Source organism: Nerophis lumbriciformis, linkage group LG17, assembly GCF_033978685.3.
Source record: "Nerophis lumbriciformis linkage group LG17, RoL_Nlum_v2.1, whole genome shotgun sequence".
Lineage (NCBI taxonomy): Eukaryota > Metazoa > Chordata > Actinopteri > Syngnathiformes > Syngnathidae > Nerophis > Nerophis lumbriciformis.
In genome coordinates this window covers 26,187,871-26,213,164 of record NC_084564.2, presented here as the reverse complement: position 1 = coordinate 26,213,164, position 25,294 = coordinate 26,187,871, and the positions used below count along the sequence as shown (strand labels likewise).

At 39.0% G+C, this 25,294-nt stretch overlaps 1 protein-coding gene across 1 annotated transcript in view; it reads right to left on the bottom strand.

Annotated features, from left to right (window-relative positions):
• ttc12 (tetratricopeptide repeat domain 12) overlaps positions 1–25,294 on the bottom strand; it is a 106,568-nt gene that overhangs the window by 55,929 nt on the left and 25,345 nt on the right. Inside the window, exons 10-12 of the mRNA XM_061972979.1 lie at positions 15,000–15,069; positions 7,619–7,707; positions 2,442–2,610 (exon numbers count right to left, since the gene is read on the bottom strand). Coding sequence (XP_061828963.1) covers positions 2,442–2,610; positions 7,619–7,707; positions 15,000–15,069 — 328 coding nt within the window. The remainder of the gene's footprint in view (positions 1–2,441; positions 2,611–7,618; positions 7,708–14,999; positions 15,070–25,294) is intronic.

Genomic DNA, 25,294 nt, shown 5'->3' with positions numbered 1-25,294 from the left:
ATCAATCAATCAACACTCACAAGTATAAAACTACTTTTTTAAAGTAATAATTTCCTACTTCAAGCATGAAAAAAAAAAATCATGATGCCGAGCGCATATCATTATGTCAAGATAATGGCACTAGCATTTACTTAATTTAAGAAGATTTTTCAACATATTGAGCCAAAAGGTCTCTTATTTTTTTTCTACCAAGAAAATTGCACTTGTTATTAGTGAGAATATATTTATTTTAAGGTATTTTTGGGTTCATTGAGGTTAGCTAATTGTACTTGTTTTGGAAAGTCTTGACAAGTCGAATTGTCTTGTTCTATTGGCAGATAATTTTGCTTAGTTCAAATAAAATACCCCAAATTTTTTTTATTTTTTTTTATTGTTTTTGAACACTGACTTTTTGCAGTGTAGAAAGAAAATGTGGATATACTTTAAAGTAGTCTGTGTACATCTTGTATTTCAGAATACATTTACTATCCACTGATAAGTCAACACACAGCTACTGTCCATTGCCTAAATAGCTGGCAACACAAGTGAGTAGCAAAATAATGGTGTCTTGCCACAACTGCATGAAGGGTGCTGGAACTGGGGAGCTGTGGTTTCTTGAAAACATGAATAGAACCTGGACTAGAGATGTGCCGATCGGATCAGGGGCCAATATTTGCCTTTTTTAACTGATCGACAATTGGCATTTCTAGAGCAGCTGTGTTGCAGTGTTTACATTGCTAAAGATTGTACTCGCGTGAAAGATGACTTTAAAAAGGGATACACGCTCAGGGAGACGCAATTACGTTTCTGGATTCTTTGTTATACACATGCAGGAGTTGCATTAACTTGCCAGGACACCGGCTCAAATTTGAGGGCAAACTGCGACAATTGCGTCATCTATCCACAGTGCAAAGCCGCTTCTAATATACACATTTTCACCACTATGGCGGAAAATAGATATGTTTATTCCATTAATCATTGTCACTGGAGGACTACAGGAAAAAGACTGACCGAGCAGGACGACACAAGAAGCTAACCGCTAAAGCTTCAGTGTAAAGTCGGGGTGATTGATCCAGATGTCAATACTTTCAATATCCTAGTGTAGTGTCAGTAAATAATATTAAATGATTAGATATTTCTATTTTTCATGTTTTTATTATTACAAAACTATAGAAGAAACTAGCCGTTATAGCTTCAATGTAAAATAAGGGTCATCGAGCCAGATGTCAGTATTTACAATACTTAGTGTAGTATCAGTAAATAGACAATATTAAATGATTAAATAGATATTTAAATTAAATTAAATTTTTATTATTATTATAAAATATATATATTTTTTTTTTGTTATTGTTAACAAACTCTGTGTAAGTCTCTGGATACAGGAAGGCTTTGCGGGGACCCTAACCCAAATGATTTAAATGGAAGTGAATAGTAGTTTTTGCTTTTGTTTAGGTAGTGTGCACTATCCACTTTATTTTATTAAAAACAAAAATGTATGTAGCATTCAATACCATCATCTGAATTACAATAATACTAGCAAATTCTAAATTTGATAAGATACGCTTTGTTATTGTGTTTATACTTCAGTTACTTGCTATAAAACATGTTCAGTTCTATACGATTGGGACTCGAAATCTGATCGGCTCTGAGGCCAAAAAATCTGTAAATTGTTAATGGGGACATTCCCAACTGTGACATTACACTGTGCATTGATAACTCTAAATCAGGGGTGGGCAAACTTTTTGGCTCAGTGGCCACAATGGCTTTTAAAATTTGACAGACGGGCCAGGCGAGCACATGACGCATTTCAAAGCATATCATATTGTTGGAACTAAGAATACATTTCTCAAACATGGGCTACTTAATTATAATACATCTTTTGTCAACAGATCGACATGGCTCGGATGGTAGAGCGGCCGTGCCAGCAACATGAGGGTTGCAAGTTCGATTCCAGCTTCTACCATCCTAATCGTGGCTGTTGTGCCTTGGGCAAGACAGTTTGCCCACTTTGCTCCCTGTGGCACTGACACTGGTGTATGAATGTGCAGGACTCCCTTGAAAAAAAGATTCTTAATCTCAATGGGATTTTCCTGGTTATAAAAAGGTTTCAAAAATAAAAAATTATAAAATACAGAACATCAAAGAAAAAGAAAAATGGTTCTACAGGGTTAAAAGGTGCATTTTCTTTTAGTGGGAGCATTGTTTTTGATCACCCGTTCCAGTGCGTCGAAGTCGAGTATCAGTTCTGTTTTCAAAACCGATCTTTGCTTAATTCTGTTCTAACATTTGGCAGGCCAATAAAAAGACCAATGGTACGGATGTGACCCAAGGGCCGTAGTTTGCCCATCCCTGCTCTAAATTATATCCAAATTCCATCAGTGCTGGTGTTATGAATAGGACTATTCACTTTTGTAAGATACTGAATAGTGACATTTATATCAGACAACAACAAAATGCCTTACAGGGGAACATCCAAGTTGTCGATGACGAGACGTCTGCCATATTCCGTCTGTGAGTACGAAAACCACAAGTCTAGACATTCCTTCTGTATTGCAGCATGATCGGATGAGACCAAGGGTACAAAAGACTCTTTGAAAGCTGGAAGTGTCATCAATGTCTTCTGGTTTTCCTCTGAAAAACCACAGAGAGAGATGTAGGCATTAAGAAAGACAAGACCCAGACAGAGCATGTGGCATCATTAGACCTATTTTAGGAGAGCTATCATTTAAAATCTAGACAGATTTAAGGTAGATATAGACCCTTCAGTGTGTCGTTATCCAATCTATTCCATATTCATATACAGAAAAACAGCCAAATCACGGAAGGTTTTTTCCCCATCTGAGACCAGGCTTACGACAGCATTCTTTGATGTTAACTATTACCTGTACCAATGTAACTTAAAAATGGTGTATTTGACTTACTGGTACTTTGTGACTAACAGTTTTGCATACAATACGTCTCAAAGGGGAAACTGCACTTTTTGGGTGGAATTTTGCCTATCGTTTACGACCCCGAAGGGAATAAACGGTAGGAAATGGATGGATGGATGGATGGGTTTACAATCATTATGAAAGACATGACGCTGTAAGTTATTTTTGTTTTTGCATTCTAAATATTAAATAAATGCATCCAAAAATTTCCATTGAGGTTTTATATACATGATGTAAGTAAATATGCAATGTAGTAATGGGCACATTTATAATATTTACGTAATTTGATCATTTTAAGCATACGCGGCGCATTAATTGCAAAAACGCACAAGGTTTGCTTTTTTTGTTTCTTCATCACTGATTATTACTCACTGCAGACTCTATGACAGCATATAATAAAACATCACTTACAGTATAAGATCTGCTGTCATTAGGATGCCGACTACTGGGATGCTCATATATACCCATTTAAGTATGTACTGCAAAAACTGAAATCTAAGTAAAATTAAATATTTTAAATAAGGGTGATATTTTCTTATTTTCTGTCTGATAAGATAATTCTTCTCTCTAAGCAGATTTTATGTTAGAGTGTTTTACTTGTTTTAAGTGTTTTGGTCCTAAATTATCTCAGTAAGATATTACAGCTTGATACTGAGATTGTATGACCTATATTGAGAAAACATGCTTGAAACTAGAATATCAACTGTTGCAAAGCTGTGTCATCAACACTCACAAGTATAAAACTGATTTTTCAAAGTAAAAATGTCTTATTTCAAGCATGAAATAAAAAATCATGACACAATAGTGTATCATAATTAAAACAGATGACAGCCAAATGGACTTTGCTGTTTTATTTTCAATTAAACAAGAGAACATACATACTCATATAGTAGTACAGTTGGCACAGTACAGTAAGCTGACAGTTAATATTTAAACATTTAACATGAGACATTTCAAACTATTTTGAACAGAAATAGTTCATGCACATTCAGATAAATTCTTTAAAATTACAATGTAAAAAAATTTGGCCGGAGGCTGGGCTGTAAATATATATATATATATATATATATATATATATATATATATATATATATATATATATATATATATATATATTCTTTGCGCACTAATGACTGAAAGAGCACGTACTTGTCGCGATGATGTCATGTTATCGATGGGAAAATGCATTTTTAGACCATATGATTTGCCTGAGCGGCTAGGAGACCCCGAGACTAACAAGCGGTTGCCTTGTTGCCTTTCCATTGAGAAAAATAAACTAGTTTTTAGTGTAAGTTTGCTGGTTTCAAGAAATGTAATGGTGGGCGCATATCATTATGTCAAGATAATGGCACTAGCATTTACTTCATTTAAGTACATCAAGAAAAGTGCACTTATTAGTGAGAATATACTTATTTTAAGGTATTTTGGGGTTCATTGAGGTTAGCTAATTTTACTTGTTTTGGAAAGTCTTTACAAGACCAAATTTTCTTGTTCTATTGGCCGATAATTTTGCTTAGTTCAAGTAAAACACCCCTAATTTTTGTTTTGTTTTTTCTTTGTTTTTGAACATTGACTTTTTGCAGTGTGTCTCATAATCCTCATGAAGAAACGGGGTGGGGGGGACCAAGCGTCTTTTCGTGTCGTTCTGGCCATTGTACCAACTTGTCGGAATACCTACTCAGACTTCTTCTGTCCAGGTGAGATGCATAATTTATGATTTTGAATAAACTTTTAGGGAGCAAGGAAGCAGCAGACCATTCGATGATGTAAACATAGGGACACACGGTAGTGATCATGACGTTGCTATAAAAAGTGTGTCTGCATTAGAGCTTATAATAACATTATGACTAATACTTGGTTAATATTCAAGTCACGAAATGTAAATGGAGTATTGTTGGTGGTTTTTGAATGATTATCTATTGGATTTTATCGGCGAAATAATGGAGCTCCACTGTAAGCAAACTTTTATTTACGTTTTTAAAAAAAAAGTCCAACCATTGTCATGTCTTTCATAATGATTGTGATTTTTTTACCCTTTAGGTAAAAAAATATTAGTAAAATACAGCACAAATATGTGGATTTTAGTGCTGTCAAATTATTATTATTTTTTAATTATTATTCATACATTTGAATTGGGATTAATCATGATTAATCACAATTAATCACAATTTAAATTAACCTTTTTGGACAAAATGCAGTTTATTGTCAAAATATCATAAAGGACCATTTTTAAAATGTTTTACTTGTCATTTATCTGCTCAAAACTTGGTAACAGTTTTATCTAAAGTCCCATCTGTGTCACAAACACGCATCGCTGAGGTGGTTGGGACCCCAATATGCAGGAGACTGATGGCGACGTGCAGGTAAGAATTATTGAATGGAAGTGCAGCAGAGCAAGGTAGCATGCAACACAGACGGTAACATCTGTCAGTTCACAACACTCTTCAGCCCTGGCTGCAGGGGCAGGCTGGAATACGAAAAAGCCTGATTGGCAACCACAAACAGGTGTGCTCAGGTTGCCAATCAGAGACAGGTGAGGGAAATAGCGCTCAGGGAAAGAAAGTGGAACTAAAATATGAGTACTGGGCAGGAAATACTGTAAAAGTAAACTAAGGAAGAGAATACAAAACTAAGGAAACAAGAATATTGTCAGACCTGATTGGCAGGTCGTGAGAATCTGGGTGTATTTCAAAGTGAAATTTGCTAATTTCTTCAATCATCTTTGTACTGGCATATGCATTGCCCTGATCACTGACCAAATAACAACCTTTGCCACATTTCAGGTATCCATCCACAGTTAAGTAAGGAAGCATGTACGGTCTAAATAAATAGCGTAATTCATCTGTGCATATACATGATTAATGCAATATTTGTTTGTGATTAATCACATGAATTAACTCATTAATCTTGACCACCATACTGAATTGTTTTTCTTATTGTTAATTCTGTAAACATTTTGTTACTGTGCAAATTTGTTATGTAAAAACAGACTGAAACAATATTGCTAAATAATATAGTGACGGGGGTAGATGAGATCCGCCCGGAGTTCCTTAAGGCTCTGGATGCTGTGGGGCTGTCTTGTTTGACAAGACTCTGCAGCATCACGTGGACATCGGGGGCGGTACCACTGGATTGGCAGACCGGGGTGGTGGTTCCTCTCTTTAAGAAGGGGAACCAGAGGGTGTGTTCTAACTATCGTGGGATCACACTCCTCAGCCTTCCCGGTAAGGTCTATTCAGGTGTACTGGAGAGGAGGCTACGCCGTATAGTCGAACCTCGGATTCAGGAGGAACAGTGTGGTTTTCGTCCTGGTCGTGGAACTGTGGACCAGCTCTATACTCTCGGCAGGGTCCTTGAGGGTGCATGGGAGTTTGCCCAACCAGTCTACATGTGTTTTGTGGACTTGGAGAAGGCATTCGACTGTGTCCCTCGGGAAGTCCTGTGGGGAGTGCTCAGAGAGTACGGGGTATCGGACTGTCTGATTGTGGCAGTCCGCTCCCTGTATGATCAGTGCCAGAGCTTGGTCCGCATTGCCGGTAGTAAGTTGGACACGTTTCCAGTGAGGGTTGGACTCCGCCAAGGCTGCCCTTTGTCACCGATTCTGTTCGTAACTTTTATGGACAGAATTTTTAGGCGCAGTCAAGGCGTTGAGGGGATCTGGTTTGGTGGCTGCAGGATTAGGTCTCTGCTTTTTGCAGATGATGTGGTCCTGATGGCTTCATCTGGCCAGGATCTTCAGCTCTCACTGGATCGGTTCGCAGCTGAGTGTGAAGCGACTGGGATGAGAATCAGCACCTCCAAGTCCGAGTCCATGGTTCTCACCCGGAAAAAGGTGGAGTGCCATCTCCGGGTTGGGGAGGAGATCTTGCCCCAAGTGGAGGAGTTCAAGTACCTCAGAGTCTTGTTCACGAGTGAGGGAAGAGTAAATCGTGAGATCGACAGGCAGATCGGTGCGGCGTCTTCAGTAATGCGGACGCTGTATCGATCCGTTGTGGTGAAGAAGGAGCTGAGCCGGAAGGCAAAGCTCTCAATTTACCGGTCGATCTACGTTCCCATCCTCACCTATGGTCATGAGCTTTGGGTTATGACCGAAAGGACAAGATCACGGGTACAAGCGGCCGAAATGAGTTTCCTCCACCGGGTGGCGGGGCTCTCCCTTAGAGATAGGGTGAGAAGCTCTGCCATCCGGGAGGAGCTCAAAGTAAAGCCGCTGCTCCTCCACATCGAGAGGAGCCAGATGAGGTGGTTCGGGCATCTGGTCAGGATGCCACCCGAACGCCTCCCTAGGGAGGTGTTTAGGGCACGTCCGACCGGTGGGAGGCCGCGGGGAAGACCCAGGACACGTTGGGAAGACTATGTCTCCCGGCTGGCCTGGGAACGCCTCGGGGTCCCACAGGAAGAGCTGGACGAAGTGGCTGGGGAGAGGGAAGTCTGGGCTTCCCTGCTTAGGCTGCTGCCCCCGCGACCCGACCTCGGATAAGCGGAAGAAGATGGATGGATGGATGGATGGAATATAGTGACGCCTCTACCTGGAGGCTTGCTATACAAAATGGACAAACACCAACAAGCAAGTAAAAATGGTTGACAATCTGGAATTGCATTAGCAGCCATTAGCATTTCAACATAACTTCTTTCTGTTCTCCTTCAAGGAAGTCTTGCAATTACAAAATACCAAACATGGAACAAGTGTAATTGTATTATCTACATACCATTTCCGCAGCAAATTACTCTCCATACTTTAATAACAGACACACACAAGTCCTGGCTGCATGGGTCATTTGTTTCCTGCAACAGGCAACTGTGGATGAAAAAATATATATATATATTGTTTTCTTCCAACTGATTAGGTATGACACAAATCAGTGACTAAATTTTTCTGGGGGGATCCAATACAAAACACTCTTAAAATGTCTGCCTTTGCAGAGACAATACAGCAAAGCTTATGATAGGTAGACACCCTCTGGAAACGGTTTTGTTTATTATTATGCTAATAATTTCCTCACATTTTGGGATCCCCAATAGAGCTAAAACTATGTTTTTTTCTGTGATTAATCATACTTGAATTTTGAGTATATTACTTGCTTGCTTAATTTAAATCAACTTGAAAAAAAAAAAACGATATGTGGGCTCTATAGCATTTTTATTGTCAGAATGTCATACAAAACCTATCTTTAAAATTATTTGCTTTAACACACATCATTAATTTTCTCAAAACTTGGCAACAGTTGTATCTAAAGTGGAGGTAAAATTTGCCAGCAGGCATCCAGTCAGAGTCTCGTCTTTGCAACGGCATATGCATTGACCTGATCACTGACCGTATAACAAGCCACACCTTCTAAGGTAACCTTTCACGGTTAAAGTAAAGCATAAAGCATAAATAAATTGTGTGATTAATCCGTGTTTATTAATTATTTATGTGAACATTTCTTGTGAATAATTGTGTGTGTTTTTGACAGTCCTACTAAAAACACAATTTGTTGCAAGCGTGTGTGTCCTGGTGAAAATGTGCAAATAAAGTAAGGACGTAAAGGTATTGAACAAACTCCGTTTCCATATGAATTGGGAAATTGTGTTAGATGTAAATATAAACGGAATACAATGATTTGGAAATCCTTTTCAACCCATATTCAATAAAATGCACTACAAAGACAAGATATTTGATGTTCAAACTCATAAACTTAATTTTTTTTTTTGCAAATAATAATTAACTTAGAACTTCATGGCTGCAACACGTGCCAAAATGGTTGGGAAAGGGCATGTTCACCACTGTGTTACATGGCCTTTCCTTTTAACAACACTCAGTAAACGTTTGGGAACTGAGGAGACACATTTTTTAAGCTTCTCAGGTGGAATTATTTCCCATTCTTGCTTGATGTACAGCTTAAATTGTTCAACAGTCCGGGGGTCTCCGTTGTGGTGTTTTAGGCTTCATAATGCGCCACACATTTTCAATGGGAGACAGGTCTGCACTACAGGCAGGCCAGTCTAGTACCCGCACTCTTTTACTATGAAGCCACATTGATGTAACACGTGGCTTGGCATTGTCTTGATGAAATAAGCAGGGGTGTCCATGGTAACGTTGCTTGGATGGCAACATATGTTGCTCCAAAACCTGTATGTACCTTTCAGCATTAATGGCGCCTTCACAGATGTGTAAGTTACCCATGTCTTGGGCACTAATACACCCCCATACCATCACAGATACTGGCTTTTCATCTTAGCGCCACTTTGTATCAGTCCATCTTAGATGAGCTCAGGCCCAGCGAAGCCGACGGCGTTTCTCGGTGTTGTTGACAAACTGTTTTCGCCTTGCATAGGAGAGTTTTAACTTGCACTTACAGATGTAGCGACCAACTGTAGTTACTGACAGTGGGTTTCTGAAGTGTTCCTGAGCCCATGTGGTGATATCCTTTACACACTGATGTTGCTTGTTGATGCAGTACAGCCTGAGAGATCGAAGGTCACGGGCTTAGCTGCTTACGTGCAGTGATTTCTCCAGATTCTCTGAACCCTTTGATGATATTACGCACTGTAGATGGTGAAATCCCTAAATTCCTTGCAATAGCTGGTTGAGAAAGGTTTTTCTTAAACTGTTCAACAATTTGCTCACGCATTTGTTGACAAAGTGGTGACCCTCGCCCCATCCTTGTTTGTGAATGACTGAGCATTTCATGGAATCTACTTTTATACCAAATCATGGCACCCACCTGTTCCCAATTTGCCTGTTCACATGTGGGATGTTCCAAATAAGTGTTTGATGAGCATTCCTCAACTTTATCAGTATTTATTGCCGCCTTTCCCAACTTCTTTGTCACGTGTTGCTGGCATCAAATTCTAAAGTTAATGATTATTTGCAAAAAAAAAAATGTTTATCAGTTTGAACATCAAATATGTTGTCTTTGTAGCATATTCAACTGAATATGGGTTGAAAATTATTTGCAAATCATTGTATTCCGTTTATATTTACATCTAGCACAATTTCCCAACTCATATGGAAACGGGGTTTGTACACACTGCGGTCTTCACAATGATGCCGTGACGTGTAATTAGGGATGGGTATCGAAAACCATTTCTGAACAAGGACTGGTTTCCAGTGTATCAATTCTTGAATGGCATGCCATTTTGTCAAGCGATTCTCTTATCGATGCTTCCGTGTGGGGATGACGTCATTACGCAACATGCATACTGCGTAGTGACGGCAGATGGCAAGATGGCGATGACTGGTCGAAACAAACACGTACATTTTACAAGTAAAGATTGCAATAGCGCTACTTGTAATAATTAATGACTCTCCCACCCCCCGTCTCCATTGTTGACTCCTTCCGCTTCTTGGACACCACCATCACCCAGGACCTCAAGTGGGAGCCGACCATCAGCTCCCTCATCAAGAAGGCCCAGCAGAAGATGTACTTCCTGCGGCAGCTGAGGAAACTTAAGGTGCCGACCGAGATGCTGGTGCAGTTTTACTCAGCCATCATCGAGTCCATCCTCACCTCCTCCATCACCGTGTGGTTCCCCGGCGCCACAGTCCAGGATGAGCATCAACTGCAGCGCATCGTACGTGCTGCTGAGAAGGTGATTGGCTGTAAGCTCCCATCCCTCCAGGACGCAAAATGTGGCCCTGGGAGCTATTTGCGGCCCGTGTTTTTAAATATATATTTTTTATTGGCTCGAGACACACTCCACAGACAAAATAAACACGCCCCAGATTGGAACATTACACAAAAAAAACAGAAAAAATGGAACTGGTACAAATTCCCACAAAAATGGGACCTGACAGCAAAATAGTTGGTGACAAGTGCATCTTAGTGCAGTGTTTTTCAACCTTTTTTGAGCCAAGGCACAATTTTTGCGTTGAAAAAATGCGGAGGCACACCACCAGCAGAAATCATTAAAAAACGAAACTCAGGTGACAGTAAAAAGTCGTTGTCGCAATTGTTGGATATGACTTCAAACCATAACCAAGCATGCATCAATATAGCTCTTGTCTCAAAGTAGGTGTACTGTCACCACCTGGCACGTCACACCGTGACTTATTTTGAGTTTTTTGCTGTTTTCCTGTGTGTAGTGTTTTAGTTCTTGTCTTGCACTCCTATTTTGGTGGCTTTTTGTCTTTTTTTTGGTATTTTCCTGTAGCAGTTTCATGTCTTCCTTTGAGCGATATTCCCCCCATCTACTTTGTTTTAGCAATCAAGAATATTTCAGTTGTTTTTATCCTTCTTTGTGGGGACATTGTTGATTGTCATGTCATGTTCAGATGTACAGTGTGGACGCCGTCTTTGCTCCACAGTAAGTCTTTGCTGTTGTCCAACATTCTGTTTTTGGTTACTTTGTAGCCAGTTCAGTTTTAATTTAGTTCTGCATAGCCTTCCCTAAGCTTCAATGCCTTTTCTTAGGGGCACTCACCTTTTGCTTATTTTTGGTTAAAGCATTAGACACCTTTTTACCTGCGCACTGCCTCCCGCTGTTCCCGACATTTACAAAGCAATTAGCTACCTGTTGCCACCTACTGATATGGAAGAGTATTACACAGTTACTCTGCCGAGCTCTAGAAAGCACCAACACTCAACAACAACACATCATTTGCAGACTATAATTACTGGTTTGCAAAAAATATTTTTAACCCAAATAGGTGAAATTAGATAATCTCCCACGGCACACCAGACTGTATCTCACGGCACACCAGACTGTATCTCACGGCACACTGGTTGAAAAACACTTTCTTAGTGTATATGGTTTCATTGCGTCCTGTCATGATGAACATGCATACTAATTTTTAGCAAAACATGGTAAGTTCTGCCCTCAAAACGGTTGTATTTGGCGGAATAATATTATATTATATATTATATTTTGTATCATGGGATTGTTCCATCGAGTCCTAATCATTTATGGTGATTTAACCTCCAATTCCAACCCTTGCAGACAAGCACCACATCCTGTGCAAGTCTCGGGTCACGCAGGTGTTCTTCATATAACAGCCACAGATGAAATATTCCAGTGAACGCAGTACTTTTCCAGTAACTGACACATTGCAAAAGACACCGCCTATCTGAATGATTAAAAACACGAATCATGAGAGCCATTGCCATTTCGCTTAGATCGCCCATGTGTTGACATGTTGTTGATCTTTGTAAATCGCCCAGATATCTGAATAAAGACTTCCCTTTGAGATTCTCCGACTTCTTCTGTTTTGTCCTTTGGCCGGATTCTTGGACGCGCTGGGTAATAACCTAACACCTACAACGTTGTTTCTTAACCATAGGACTCGGGCCCTAGAAGGCTGCCAACACATATATTTTTCTCAGCTGTGGTCTGTATGAGCAGCAATTGTACTCAGTTGTAATACACTTTTCCACCACTTGTGGCAGAAATAACAAAATTAAACAGACGTCTGGAGGAAAAGCCATAGAGAGGTTTTTATTAAGTGTAAAAAATATAACTAAAGTGGTGAAGCTGTATTTTCATTTGCACTTAAATGTATTTATTTTTCTAAATAAAAAAACATACACTATTATTATTTTTTCTTAATTTAGTTAGAATTTATTTTAGAGATGATAAATGCGTTAAAATGTAATATGGGAAATTATCGGCATCGGTTTTTTATTATCGGTATCGGGTTTTTTTGTTTTTTTTTTATTAAATCAAAATAAAAAACACAAGATACACTTACAATTAGTGCACCAACCCAAAAAACCTTCCTCCGCCCATTTTATCAATCAATCAATCAATCAATCAATGTTTATTTATGTAGCCCTAAATCACAAGTGTCTCAAAGGGCTGCACAAGCCACAACGACATCCTCGGTACAGAGCCCACATAAGGGCAAGGAAAAACTCACCCCAGTGGGACGTCGATGTGAATGACTATGAGAAACCTTGGAGAGGACCGCATATGTGGGTAACCCCCCCCTCTAGGGGAGACCGAATGCAATGGATGTCGAGTGGGTCTGACATAATATTGTGAGAGTACAGTCCATAGTGGATCCAACATAATAGTAAGAGTCCAGTCCATAGTGGGGTCAGCAGGAAACCATCCCGAGCGGATTTTACACTCATTCACACTCATTCACACAAAAGGGTTGTTTCTTTCTGTTATTAATATTCTGGTTCCTACATTATATATCAATATATATCAATACAGTCTGCAAGGGATACAGTCCGTAAGCACACATGATTGTGCGTGCTGCTGGTCCACTAATAGTACTAACCTTTAACAGTTAATTTTACAAATTTTCATTAATAACTAGTTTCAATGTACTGGTAACTGTTTTTATATTGTTTTACTTTCTTTTTTATTCAAGAAAATGTTTTTAATTTATTTATGTTATTTTATTTTATCTTATACGTTTTTTAAAAGTACCTTATCTTCACCATACCTGGTTGTCCAAATTAGGCATAATAATGTGTTAATTCCACGACTGTATATATCGGTTGATATCGGTATCAGTTGATATCGGTATCGGTAATTAAAGAGTTGGACAATATCGGAATATCGGATATCGGCAAAAAGCCATTATCGGACATCCCTAATTTATTTATTTTAGGACTCTGTAATCGAATGTACAAATATCTTTAATCAGTTATTATGAGTTCCGACACTGCACAACTGAAATCTAAGTAAGATTAAATATATCAATTAAGGGTGATATTTGCTTATTTTCTGTCTGATAAGATAATTCTTTTCACTGAGCAGATTTTATGTTAGAGTTTTTTACTTGTTTTAAGGGTTTTGGTCCTAAATGATCTCAGTAAAATATTACAGCTTGTTGCTGAGATTTTTTTACCTATATTGAGTAAAACATGCTTGAAACTAGAATATCAACTCTTGCAAAGCTGTGTCATCAACACTCACAAGTATAAAACTACTTTTTAAAAGTAATAATGTCTTACTTCAAGCATAACCATAACACCAGGGGGAGCTCCACTAACCATGTTAAACCAAGTCAGACCTACACTGTTCCAATATCCATTTCTCTGTTCTCAATTGTTGATGACTGATGATGACAACCAAACCTAACCCCCCGCCCCCCTCCACACCCCGGATTGTAAATAATGTAAAAAATTCAATGTGATTATCTTGTGTATTATGATGATCGTATATATGATAGTATATATCTGCATCATGAATCAATTTAAGTTGACCCCGACTTAAACAAGTTGAAAAACTTATTCGGGTGCTACCATTTAGTGGTCAATTGTACGGAATATGTACTTCACTGTGCAACCTACTAATAAAAGTCTCAATCAATCAATCAATGAAAAAAAAAAAATCATGATGCCGAGCGCATATCATTGTGTCAAGATAATGGCACTAGCATTTACTTAATTGAAGAATATTTTTCAACATATTGAGCAAAAAGGTCTAATTTTTTTTTCTATCAAGAAAAGTGCACTTGTTATTGGTGAGAATATACTTATTTTAAGGTATTTTTGGGTTCATTGAGGTTAGCTAATTTGACTTGTTTTGGAAAGTCTTGACAAGCCGAATTTTCAAATAAAATACCCCTAATTTTTGTTTTTTTTTTCCTTGTTTTTGAACACTGACTTTTTGCAGTGTAAAACCCTTAAACTGTAAGTAGGTTAGATATAATTATTAAATAGGATTTTTTTTTAAAGATTACGATTACTATTCCAGTGTTAATATTTGAGTGTGCCCCGGGCCCATCAGAGGTAAAAAAGTTGGGCCCCGAGGTCGTACGCGACCCTCACTGGAAAAACGTTTGGACACCTCTGATCTATAGTATCATATCTATTTTTACCAATCCCCAACTGACGCTCCAGAGTTCCCACTTTGATAATGTCAGCGCTAACAAAGATTGAGGATGCGAGAAGTTAATTATAAACTTGTTGATGTGACATCCAACGTCCCAGCAGTTCTGGGAGAGGAAAAAAAAAAAAGACTCTGATCCTTCACTTATTCTTATCGCCTGATAACAATTGTGTCCTCTTTTCACGCAACAAAAGCGCAGTCAAGCCGGGGAGAGCTCTCAGTACTTTGGGCCATCATTGTCTACTGTACATGTGTGCCTATCCGTCTGTCAAAAAGCTCCGCTGAGAGCTGACAACCCAGCTGTCCCTGCGGTCTTCTTACCTGCTCACAGCGTCATTGCTGTCGATGGTGCTGAAACCATTGTGTAGCCTGAAAAGCGTCTGGCCAGTGCCTGTTAGGGTGAGACAACAGAGGGAGATATTTCATTAAATGCATTCTTGTTTTGAGAGACTTTTAAGTTTACCGAGATTTCTACAGTGAAGGAGGTCCAATTCCTCACCCAAAATTAAATGCTTGACATGGTAAGCTGAAGCGAGAAGTCAGTATTTTTAATGGTGTAATGTCAACCCTGCTGAAATGCATTCAGTGCTGAGTTATATAAGTCTTGTCCTTTTCTATTTAATGGCACTGTGAAACAGGTATTATATCACTCAGCAGCAATCTAAATGAAGAAAGAGACCAGTGCAATGAGACATGTACTACAGCGGTGGTCATCTTTACTTTGTGTGTGTGTGTGTGTGTGTGTGTGTGTGTGTGTGTGTGTGTGTGTGTGTGTGTGTGTGTGTGTGTGTGTGTGTGTTCTGGCAATGCTTACTTAATGGGGACATCGCTCTGTTTACACAGTCACCTTTAGGGGACCTCTGACGATATGGGGACAAAAAAACAGGTCCTTCTAAAGCAGGTGTGTCAAACTCAAATACAGAGTGGGCCAAAATTTAAAACTGAACAAAGCCGCGGGCCAAGGTTGAAAAAATTTACCTTTTTGATAGGGACTCAAACAAGTTTTGCATTGAATATTGAACAAGCAAGGCTTATATAACTTTATAGTGACATGCAAAATCGAGAGAGATATCAATGTCATCAAATACAATTTAAATAAAAATTGAATGCCTCTTTTCTATTTGCAGCCTTCTGAGGTAAATATCAACATTAACTTTTTCCACAGGCTAATACATTTTAAAATAAAATAATGAATAAACCAACCATTCAGGACTCTAAACTGCTCAGTTTGCAACACACTGATCTAATCTGATGTGCCCAAGCCAGATACCTGGCATCTTTTCTTGGATGCTAGTTCATTAATGTCGGGGCTCAGGCTTTGAGCTGAGGCAACCTTCATTATCGAACGAAGATGTTCAACAGTCATTATATCTCGTATTCCACAGTCTTGGGGGCGTGCCTTACAGGCACTGCTTTTAATGTCCTCTACGAGCTGACGTCACGTCTGCTTTCCATCCCTTCTAACAACGTGCCCGCCCAGTCACAAGATATGAGCGGCTCCTGTACGCACACACACACGTAAATGCAAAGCATACTTCATCAACAGCGATACAGTTTACACTGAGAGTGGCCGTATAAGCAACTTTAACATTGTTAGTAATATACGCCACACTGTGAACCCACACCAAACAAGAATGACAAACACATTTCGGGAGAACATCCGCACAGTAACACAACATAAACACAACAAAAAAAATACCCAGAACCCTTTGCAGCACTAACTCTTCCGGGACGCTACAATAAACACCCCGCTACCACCAAACACCCCACCCCCCCACCCCCCCACACACACACACATACACACACCTTGTAGCGTCCCGGAAGAGTTAGTGCTGCAAAGGGTTCTGGGTATTTGTTCTGTTGTGTTTATGTTGTGTTACGGTGCGGATGTTCTCCCGAAATGTGTTTGTCATTCTTGTTTGGTGTGGATTCACAGCGTGGCGTATATTTCTAACAATGTTAAAGTTTTTTTATACTGGCACCCTCAGTGTAACCTGTATCGCTGAAGATCAAGTATGCATTGCATTCACTTCTGTGTGCGTGCCAAAGCCGCACATATGGTGTAACTGAGCCAGCACTCGTTGGACTGGACGAAAAGGGGACGTTACAATTCTCGGGAGGGGCACTGAAATTTGGGAGTCTCCAGGGAGGTTTGGCAAGTATGAGAATTAGCGGTGTACCGCGGCACCGCCGCTGTATTTAATCGGAGGGCCAACTCTAGTGTTAATTTGATATCCCCTCACGGGCCAAGTGAAATTACACGGCGGGCCAGAGTTTGACACCCATGCTCTAAAGGGAAACCTTTTTTAAATGATAGTCAGATCCATTCTGAAGATGCCTAAGTGATAAGTAATGAGTTTGTATTTTATTTCTGTGGTTTAAGGTAAGATAAGATAATCCTTTATTGATCCCACAACAGGGAAATGTGGGTTACTTTGTTTACGTCAGGGGTCACCAACGCGGTCCCCGCGGGCACCAGGTAGCCCGTAAGGACCAGATGAGTAGCCCGCTGGCCTGTTCTAAAAATAGCTCAAATAGCAGCACTTACCAGTGAGCTGCCTCTATTTTTTAAATTGTATTTATTTACTAGCAAGCTGTTCTCGCTTTGCTCGACATTTTTAATTCTAAGAGAGACAAAACTCAAATAAATTTGAAAATCCAAGAAAATATTTTAAAGACTTGGTCTTCACTAACTGACAAAGAAACAGATAACAGATTTGGTGTCCAGTTCAAAGTGTGACTTATTTAAAAATTTGAGAGTTGACTTTTGTATTTTACATGAGTTATTATTTGTACAAACATGGTGCAAAGTAATTCATGATTTGTTTAAAAATGTTAGTGGCTAGCTAGTTAAAATGGGATATTGTGATTTCACAAGACTGTCTTAGAAGTGATCATTTGAAAATGTTCAATTTGAAAAATGTGCACTTAGAGAAAATATAAAAATAAAGTGTTGCATATTGATATTTATCTGTTTCTATATATATTTATTGTGAGAAATCATTAAGATGATAAGTGTTTCCACAAAGATAAATATCTTCAATTATTAATAATAACATAGAGTTAAAGGTAAATTGAGCAAATTGGCTATTTCTGGCAATTTATTTAAGTGTGTATCAAACTGGTAGCCCCTGCGATGAGGTGGCGACTTGTCCAGGGTGTACCCCGCCTTCCGCCCGATTGTAGCTGAGATAGGCTCCAGCGTCCCCCCCCTGCGACCCCAAAGGGAATAAGCGGTAGAAAATGGATGGATGGAAACTGGTAGCCCTTCGCATTAATCAGTACCCAAGAAGTAGCTCTTGGTTTCAAAAAGGTTGGTGACCCCTGGTTTACGTGTTTCAAATATTGGTAAAAGAGAAAATAAATTTTCTTGAAAAGTGAAACATTTGTTATCCTGGCATTAATAGTACTGTGATTCTGTATGGTATCCATCCTGAGTTAAAACTAATATCTTTTTCCAAAAACAAAATCTGGTTTAGTGTTCCTTAGGATGACATTTTCAAAACAGCATGATTATAAAACATTATTACCTTAAAGTATGATACACATTCAGAATGTTCCATCCTTCTATATATGGCAGTTGGAGTTGCAGACAACTTCATTACTGCTGAATAGCAGTTTTCAGTAATGTCACAGAAGATGCAGGATTTGCTTTAACATTTAAGTGGTGAAACTTCCTATAAGAGGACAGCTGTAGTGATGTATTCTGAGGATCATGTCATATTTCATTTGAACTTTTTTTTTTTTTTTTTAAATGGTCCTCAGTAGTCACGTACAAATTTGTGTGAATTATGCAAAATTATTTAAATTTGGTCCCCATGAACCATATTAACTCTTTTCCCCAGGGTCCCCAGTAAGAATGATCAGCACATTACTTCATCAATCCAGAGATTTAAAGACGTGTATGAGCTAACTGGGGAGTGGCCATTTTACCTCTTTTTTTTATGCCTCCACAACCTGTAGAAAGGGTGGTTCCCACAAGTGATGATCAAAAACTTGGTCCCCATTCCAAATTATAACCAGTGTGTGTGTGATAACCAGTGTGTGTGTGTGTGTTCTTGTATTTCTACCCTTCTTGAGACATCAACAAGGAAAAGTATCTTCCATATGAGGACCGGTGACCAAGTTAGGACCGAAATCTTGGCCCCAATACGAAGAACCATTGCATCTAATAGAGAGCCAAATACTAGAGTCTGTGAACATTGCTCCAAAGTCAGGATTTTTTTTGTTGATTTAATGTGCATACAAAAGTAAACATTGACAGGTGCAAAGGCAGTAATATATAATGAAACCAGACTAAAGAAGCTAAAGAAGGACTTCCCTACTTATCCCCAAAAAAACCCGCCAGGTGAACAGCTGATTTTACGACTTCCGGTGCTGACGTAAGACAACCCGCGTCCCATATGTGACCGTAGGATGAACAAATACACTACGGTACTAAGACTAAATTGGCCAATAACAGTTAGCTTCTACAGCTGGGTTGCCCAAAGTGCGGCACAGGGGCCATCTGTGGTCCGTGACTCGTTTGTCATCGGGCTTAAGCACATTACAAAAAACAAAAAAATAGAGATCTCATTTGCACCCCTTAGCACCCCTGGTGGTGAAATCTATCAAAATTAGGGTAGTCCCAAAAAGGAGGGATTTTTCAAATTGACTGTGAGTCGGTTTTAAAAGTACTCCCCCTTTGGTCAACATATGAAATAACAAGTGTGTGTAAGAAATTGGCCAAAATTAAACATTTTTTAAATAAAATAAATATGTATATAGAGACATACTGTAATAACTTGAACTAAATAATGAAGATTAAAAAACAATTATCAACAAAAAAAAAGTAATTACCTAAAAGCTTGCCTTTTTTATATTTGCATAGTATGTATATATTAATAATATTGTAAATATAAATCTTTATACATCTAGAAAGGGGGGTCCTAAAGAGGTAGGCATTTTTCGGAGGTCTCAAGAAGGTAACAAATACAAGAATGTGTGTGTGTGTGTGTGTGTGTGTGTGTGTGTGTGTGTGTGTGTGTGTGTGTGTGTGTGTGTGTGTGTGTGTGTGTGTGTCAAAAATTACCATTTTGCTGAAATAAAACCAAATAATAAATATAGGGGGCGAGGACAGTGATGGATTACATGCAAACGGTAATGTCTGCCTTTTGGCAATAAGGCTATAAAAGAGTTAGTGAACACTTTCAAAGTCAATTGTTGGGTCACACTTCTAAGGGCGGTTGCAGCGACATGTATACAAGGAGAAAATGCAGCCTGAAGGTTGGGTAAATTACTTATTTTAATTAGACGACAAACTATCCATTTTTCGCCCGATGACAAACCCCTTTTTTTGTATATTGTGGGAGCTTGCAGTGCATTGTGTCAAATTGAGGGCCGTTTGAAATGCAGTGCACCTCAATTTACAAGCTTAATTGGTTCTTCGACAGCGCTCTTAACTCAAAACCCTTGTATCTCAAATCAACATGTACCATTACAATTATTGAAATCAATTTAATTAGTGCTTGCCCCCAGCTCCACAACAGCTCAATGTTTCCATGTAACATCCTTTTAAAAATAAAAACAAACTTTTTGATAAGTACTATTGTATAAAAACAATACAATGGAATGCACTATTAACAATTATAGTAGTTTTATGAAGTAATGTAATGATAATGTACAGCATTTAACATAGAGAGTGGACTTCTTCAGTATGTCCTTCTAGCTGCTTCTTCTTTGAACTCACCAAAGCACCCGGGCTCAGAAAATCTGCAGAGACTCCTCCCACCCACACCAAGAACTGTTTTCACTGCTGGACTCTGGAAAGAGGTTCCGTAGCAGAACCTCCAGGTTCTGTAACTGCTAAGACTCTTGAACGCATCATAATAATCCCCTAAATTCCCCCCAAAAATGGATTAACTGGTTGGAATATAAAGACAATATAACACACATCCATAAACGTGGATGCATATGCAAAAGGGCAATATATCTATCTGGGCAGTAGTCTATTTATATCTGCACCTTCTTTTGTAAATGCAAACACTCTGCACCTCATTGCTCTTTTATCCTGCACTACAACAAGCTAATGCAACAAAATGTCGTTCTTATCTGTACTGTAAAGTTCAAATTTGAATGACAATTAAGGAAGTCTAAGTCTAAGCAGCTTTGCCATATTTTCATGGATACATGTTCACCAGTTAGTATTTTAACAATCTTGGCTGGCGTTGGACTCATTCTGCTTCATTATGGTGCAGACGAGCAATGTTACACTCAAATTGCTTTACACGCTCGGTCATGTTTTTAAAGATTTTTTTTTTTAAATGTCAACGAATATCACCCACTTCTTCTCAGTACTGTCCTTCAAACCCACTTTCTTCCTTCCCATGTTTGTGAAACAAAAGTTATGTCGATCTCTAGCTACAAGTAAATGCTAGCAAATAAGACCAGATGATTTATGCGGATCTTGCGGGGTTTACTGTGACATTTTCTACGACAATTATTGGCAGGGATACTTGTAAATCTAATTTTTGCTTGCAACTTAGGAAAGCATAAACAACTTGTCTCAAAGCACTCTTAAGTTGGGGCACTTTTAAGGTGGGTTACCACTTTATTTAGCTTGTAGAGGGCTGAATGGTCCCTAGTGTGTGAACGTGAGTGTGAATGTTGTCTGTCTATCTGTGTTGGCCCTGTGATGAGATGGCGACTTGTCCAGGGTGAACCCCGCCTTCCGCCCGAATGCAGCTGAGATAGGCTCCAGCACCCCCCGCGACCCCGAACGGGACAAGCGGTAGAAAATGGATGGCTGGAGGGCTAAAATATTATAGCTAATGTAGTGCCATTTAACACCTCGACAACGAGTGTTGGGCGGTAGCTCGCTACAAGTAGAAACGCTAGTAGCTTAACTGCATTTCCCAGCAGCATGACTGGAGCGTTACTACTTTTTGAACGAGTAACGATTTCTGTTGGTAAGCTATTTTTAGACCCATGGAACGAGGTAGCTTGCATCAAAGCTACAAGCCACAAAAGAAGGAAAATGGAACTGCAAATCCAAGGTGGACAAAAAAAATACAGAGATAGTCCATGATGATTGGTTTGTGTACCGTATTTTTCGGAGTAGAAGTCGCTCCGGAGTATAAGTCGCACTGGCCAAAAATGCATAATAAAGAAGAAAAAAAACATATATAAGTCGCATTTTTGGGGGAAATGTATTTGATAAAACCCAACACCAAGAATAGACATTTGAAAAGCAATTTAAAATAAATAAAGAATAGTGAAAAACAGGCTGAATAAGTGTACGTTATATGAGGCATAAACAACCAACTGAGAACGTGCCTGGTATGTTAACGTAACATATTATGGTAAGAGTCATTCAAATAACTATAACATATAGAACATGCTATACGTTTACCAAAAAATCTGTCACTCCTAATCGCTAAATCCCATGAAATCTTATACGTCTGGTCTCTTACGTGAATGAGCTAAATAATATTATTTGATATTTTACGGTAATGTGTTAATAATTTCACACATAAGTCGCCCCTGAGTATAAGTCGCACCCCCGGCCAAACTATGAAAAAAACTGTGATTTATAGTCCGAAAAATACGGTACCTATGACAAAATTCACGATGATTGGTTGGTTTACGAATGATGAGTCAAAATAAACTGAGATTAGGGCGAAAACGTATGTACTGGAAGCAAAATCATAGCAGACAAACACATGACAACGAGGGAGTCAGAGACAGAGGGAAGCTATAAACGGATGACTTAAAAAAAAAAAAGAAACATACTGGAAAATGGCAGAGGGATTCTCTGTGCAGATGTTTCTTTTCGCGATAGAGACGACGTCCAGGGAACCCACAATAATGCTTTTTCTTGGCCATATTTAGATACATTCAAGCATTTAGAGAAAACATGCCGTGACCCCGAAAGGGACGCGCGGTAGAAAATGGATGGATGGATGCCCAAAACCTTTGTTTGTAATTGTTTGCTCAGTAAACCAACATCCAAACTGCTCTCCACATCTAAGACCTCCAACACAAATTCAAGAAGACACATTAAGATGAGTTGAGTTCATGAAAAGGTTTACTGCACATACCCATTACCAACTGTTCCTAAACAACACACAAGGCATTGTAATTTGTTGTCAAGATCTAGAAAGCTGCTGTTTTTATTTACTGTATGCAGAGAAAATTAATAACATTATAAGGGTGGGCCAAAGAAAAAGCTAATTAAAATAAATACATACACTGGGGTAGGAGAGAAAGTTGTGGGGTGTCCCCAGCTAAATGACAGATAGTTAATAGTAATGAACCCTTTTTGAGACCATTTAGTTCCATTTGTACACTCTCAGTTACATTAACATTAATAATATACATGTAGGCACATAAAGAAATGTCATTAAATGGGAGATTGTACCTTAATGCAGTGGTCCCCAACCACCGGGTACCGGTCCGTGGTTCTATTTTTTATTTTTGTATTTTTGTAATTAAATCAACATAAAAAACACAAGATACACTTACAATTAGTGCACCAACCCAAAAAAACTCCCTCCCCCATTTACACTCATTCACACTCATTCACACAAAAGGGTTGTTTCTTTCTGTTATTAATATTTCTGGTTCCTACATTATACATCAATATAGATCAAAACAGTCTGCAGGGATACAGTCCGTAAGCACACATGATTATATTTGTTTAAGCGTTGACTGGTCCGCAGTTACAAAAAGGTTTGGGGACCACTGCCTTAATGTATGTCAAACTGGGGGTCCTTGAAATTAAAACGGGTGATGATAATCACTGCTAGACCCGTAATACTTGTAAATATTCTCTTATGGGGGTCCTTGGCGTAGCTTTTTAAATTGGGGTCCGTGGAGCAAATGGGTGTTAATAATATGTAATGTTGATGTAGCAAGCTACTTTTGCCGTGCAGCTTGTAGTAAAGTTAAAGTTAAAGTACCAATGATTGTCACACACATACTAGGTGTGGTGAGATAATCCTCTGCATTTGACCCGTCACCCTCACCCCCTGGGAGGTGAGGAAACAGTGAGCCCGGGAATAATTTTTGGTGATTTAACCCCCAATTCCAACCCTTGATGCTGAGTGCCAAGCAAGGAGGTAATGGGTCCCATTTTTATAGTCTTTGGTATGATTGGCCAGGTTTTGAACTCACGACCTACCAGAGGTGGGACCAAGTCATTGTTTTGCAAGTCACAAGTAAGTCTCAAGTCTTTGCCCTCAAGTCCGAGTCAAGTCCCGAGTCAAGACAGGCAAGCCCCGAGTCAAGTCCAAAGTCAAGACTGGAAAGTCTCAAGTCAAGTCCTAAGTCCTGCATTTTGAGTTCCGAGTCCTTTCAAGTCCTTTTAACCACAGACTAATATACTAACACAGATTGTGTATGCTTTTCAAACGCTGTATTTATTTATTAAAACAAGTGCATTTTAAATTGCAGGAAAGAAAATTGTGCTGACATTGCACTTTATAATAGCACTATTAACCAGTCATTTTAAACATTAACTCATTCCTTTACAGAACAAACACATTGAAAAATAAAGTGCAAATGTACTTATTTGTACAAAAGTGTTAACATTGAAAAAACATGACATATACGTGAACATAACAAAAAAGTTGTACTTTTTATATGTCAGGGCCCTATGCTGCATTGCATCTGCAAAAGACCAAATTAGCCAAGAGTCTGTCAGTCATTTGTGCACGATGGGGGCGTAGTATGATGCCACCATGGCTGAAAACTCGCTCCACTGGAGCACTGGAGGCAGGCACTGCCAAGACTCTCATGGCCACTCGGAACAGTGAAGGAAGAGTCTTCATGTTCAATGCCCAGAACAAAAGGGGGGAGAGAGTTGTTTTGGGTTGGTGCACTACTTGTAAGTGTATCTTGTGTTTTTTATGTTGATTTAATTAAAAAAAGAAAAAAAAAAATTTTATTTCTTGTGCGGCCCGATACCAATCGATCCACGGACCAGTACCGGGCCGCGGCCCGGTGGTTGGGGACCACTGAGGTAAACAACCAACAGTATGTCAGAAAGCTAGCTAAAACGGTACACATATTCATAATATAGTATACATTTTAACTGACCTTTATTTTACTATTTTTGTCTTTTTTTAGGTGGCTAAAATACGCGGTGCTGCTGACCGCCGTCTAACGTTACGTGTGATATATTGACTAACGTAACCCTGCTTAAAAAAAAATCACTGAACAAAAAGTATGAATAAGGTAGTGAACTGCAACAGATTCCCGTGTTTGCAATAACGTTATAACGTTAGCAGTGAGTTTACAGCATCACTGATTTAACTACACAGCAAATAAAAGTCACGTTACTGCCAATAAACGTTATCTTACATTCAAAACTTACCGTTCTTTGTGCAACTTCAAATGCCGGACGAAGTTGGAAGTTGTTGCCTCTCCATCAGTAATTTTCGAACCGCATGTGTTGCATGCTGCAAACCGTTTTGTGTTGACCACCTCGTAATTTTTATACCCAAACAAAATTATTTTAGGTATCATTTTTTGTTCACTGGCGTGTGGTTTGGACATGTCTTCTTCGTTGGTTGTCCTGCAATTTGATTGGATGAATGCTGTGTGATGAAAACAAAGTAGATCTAATTTGATTGGCT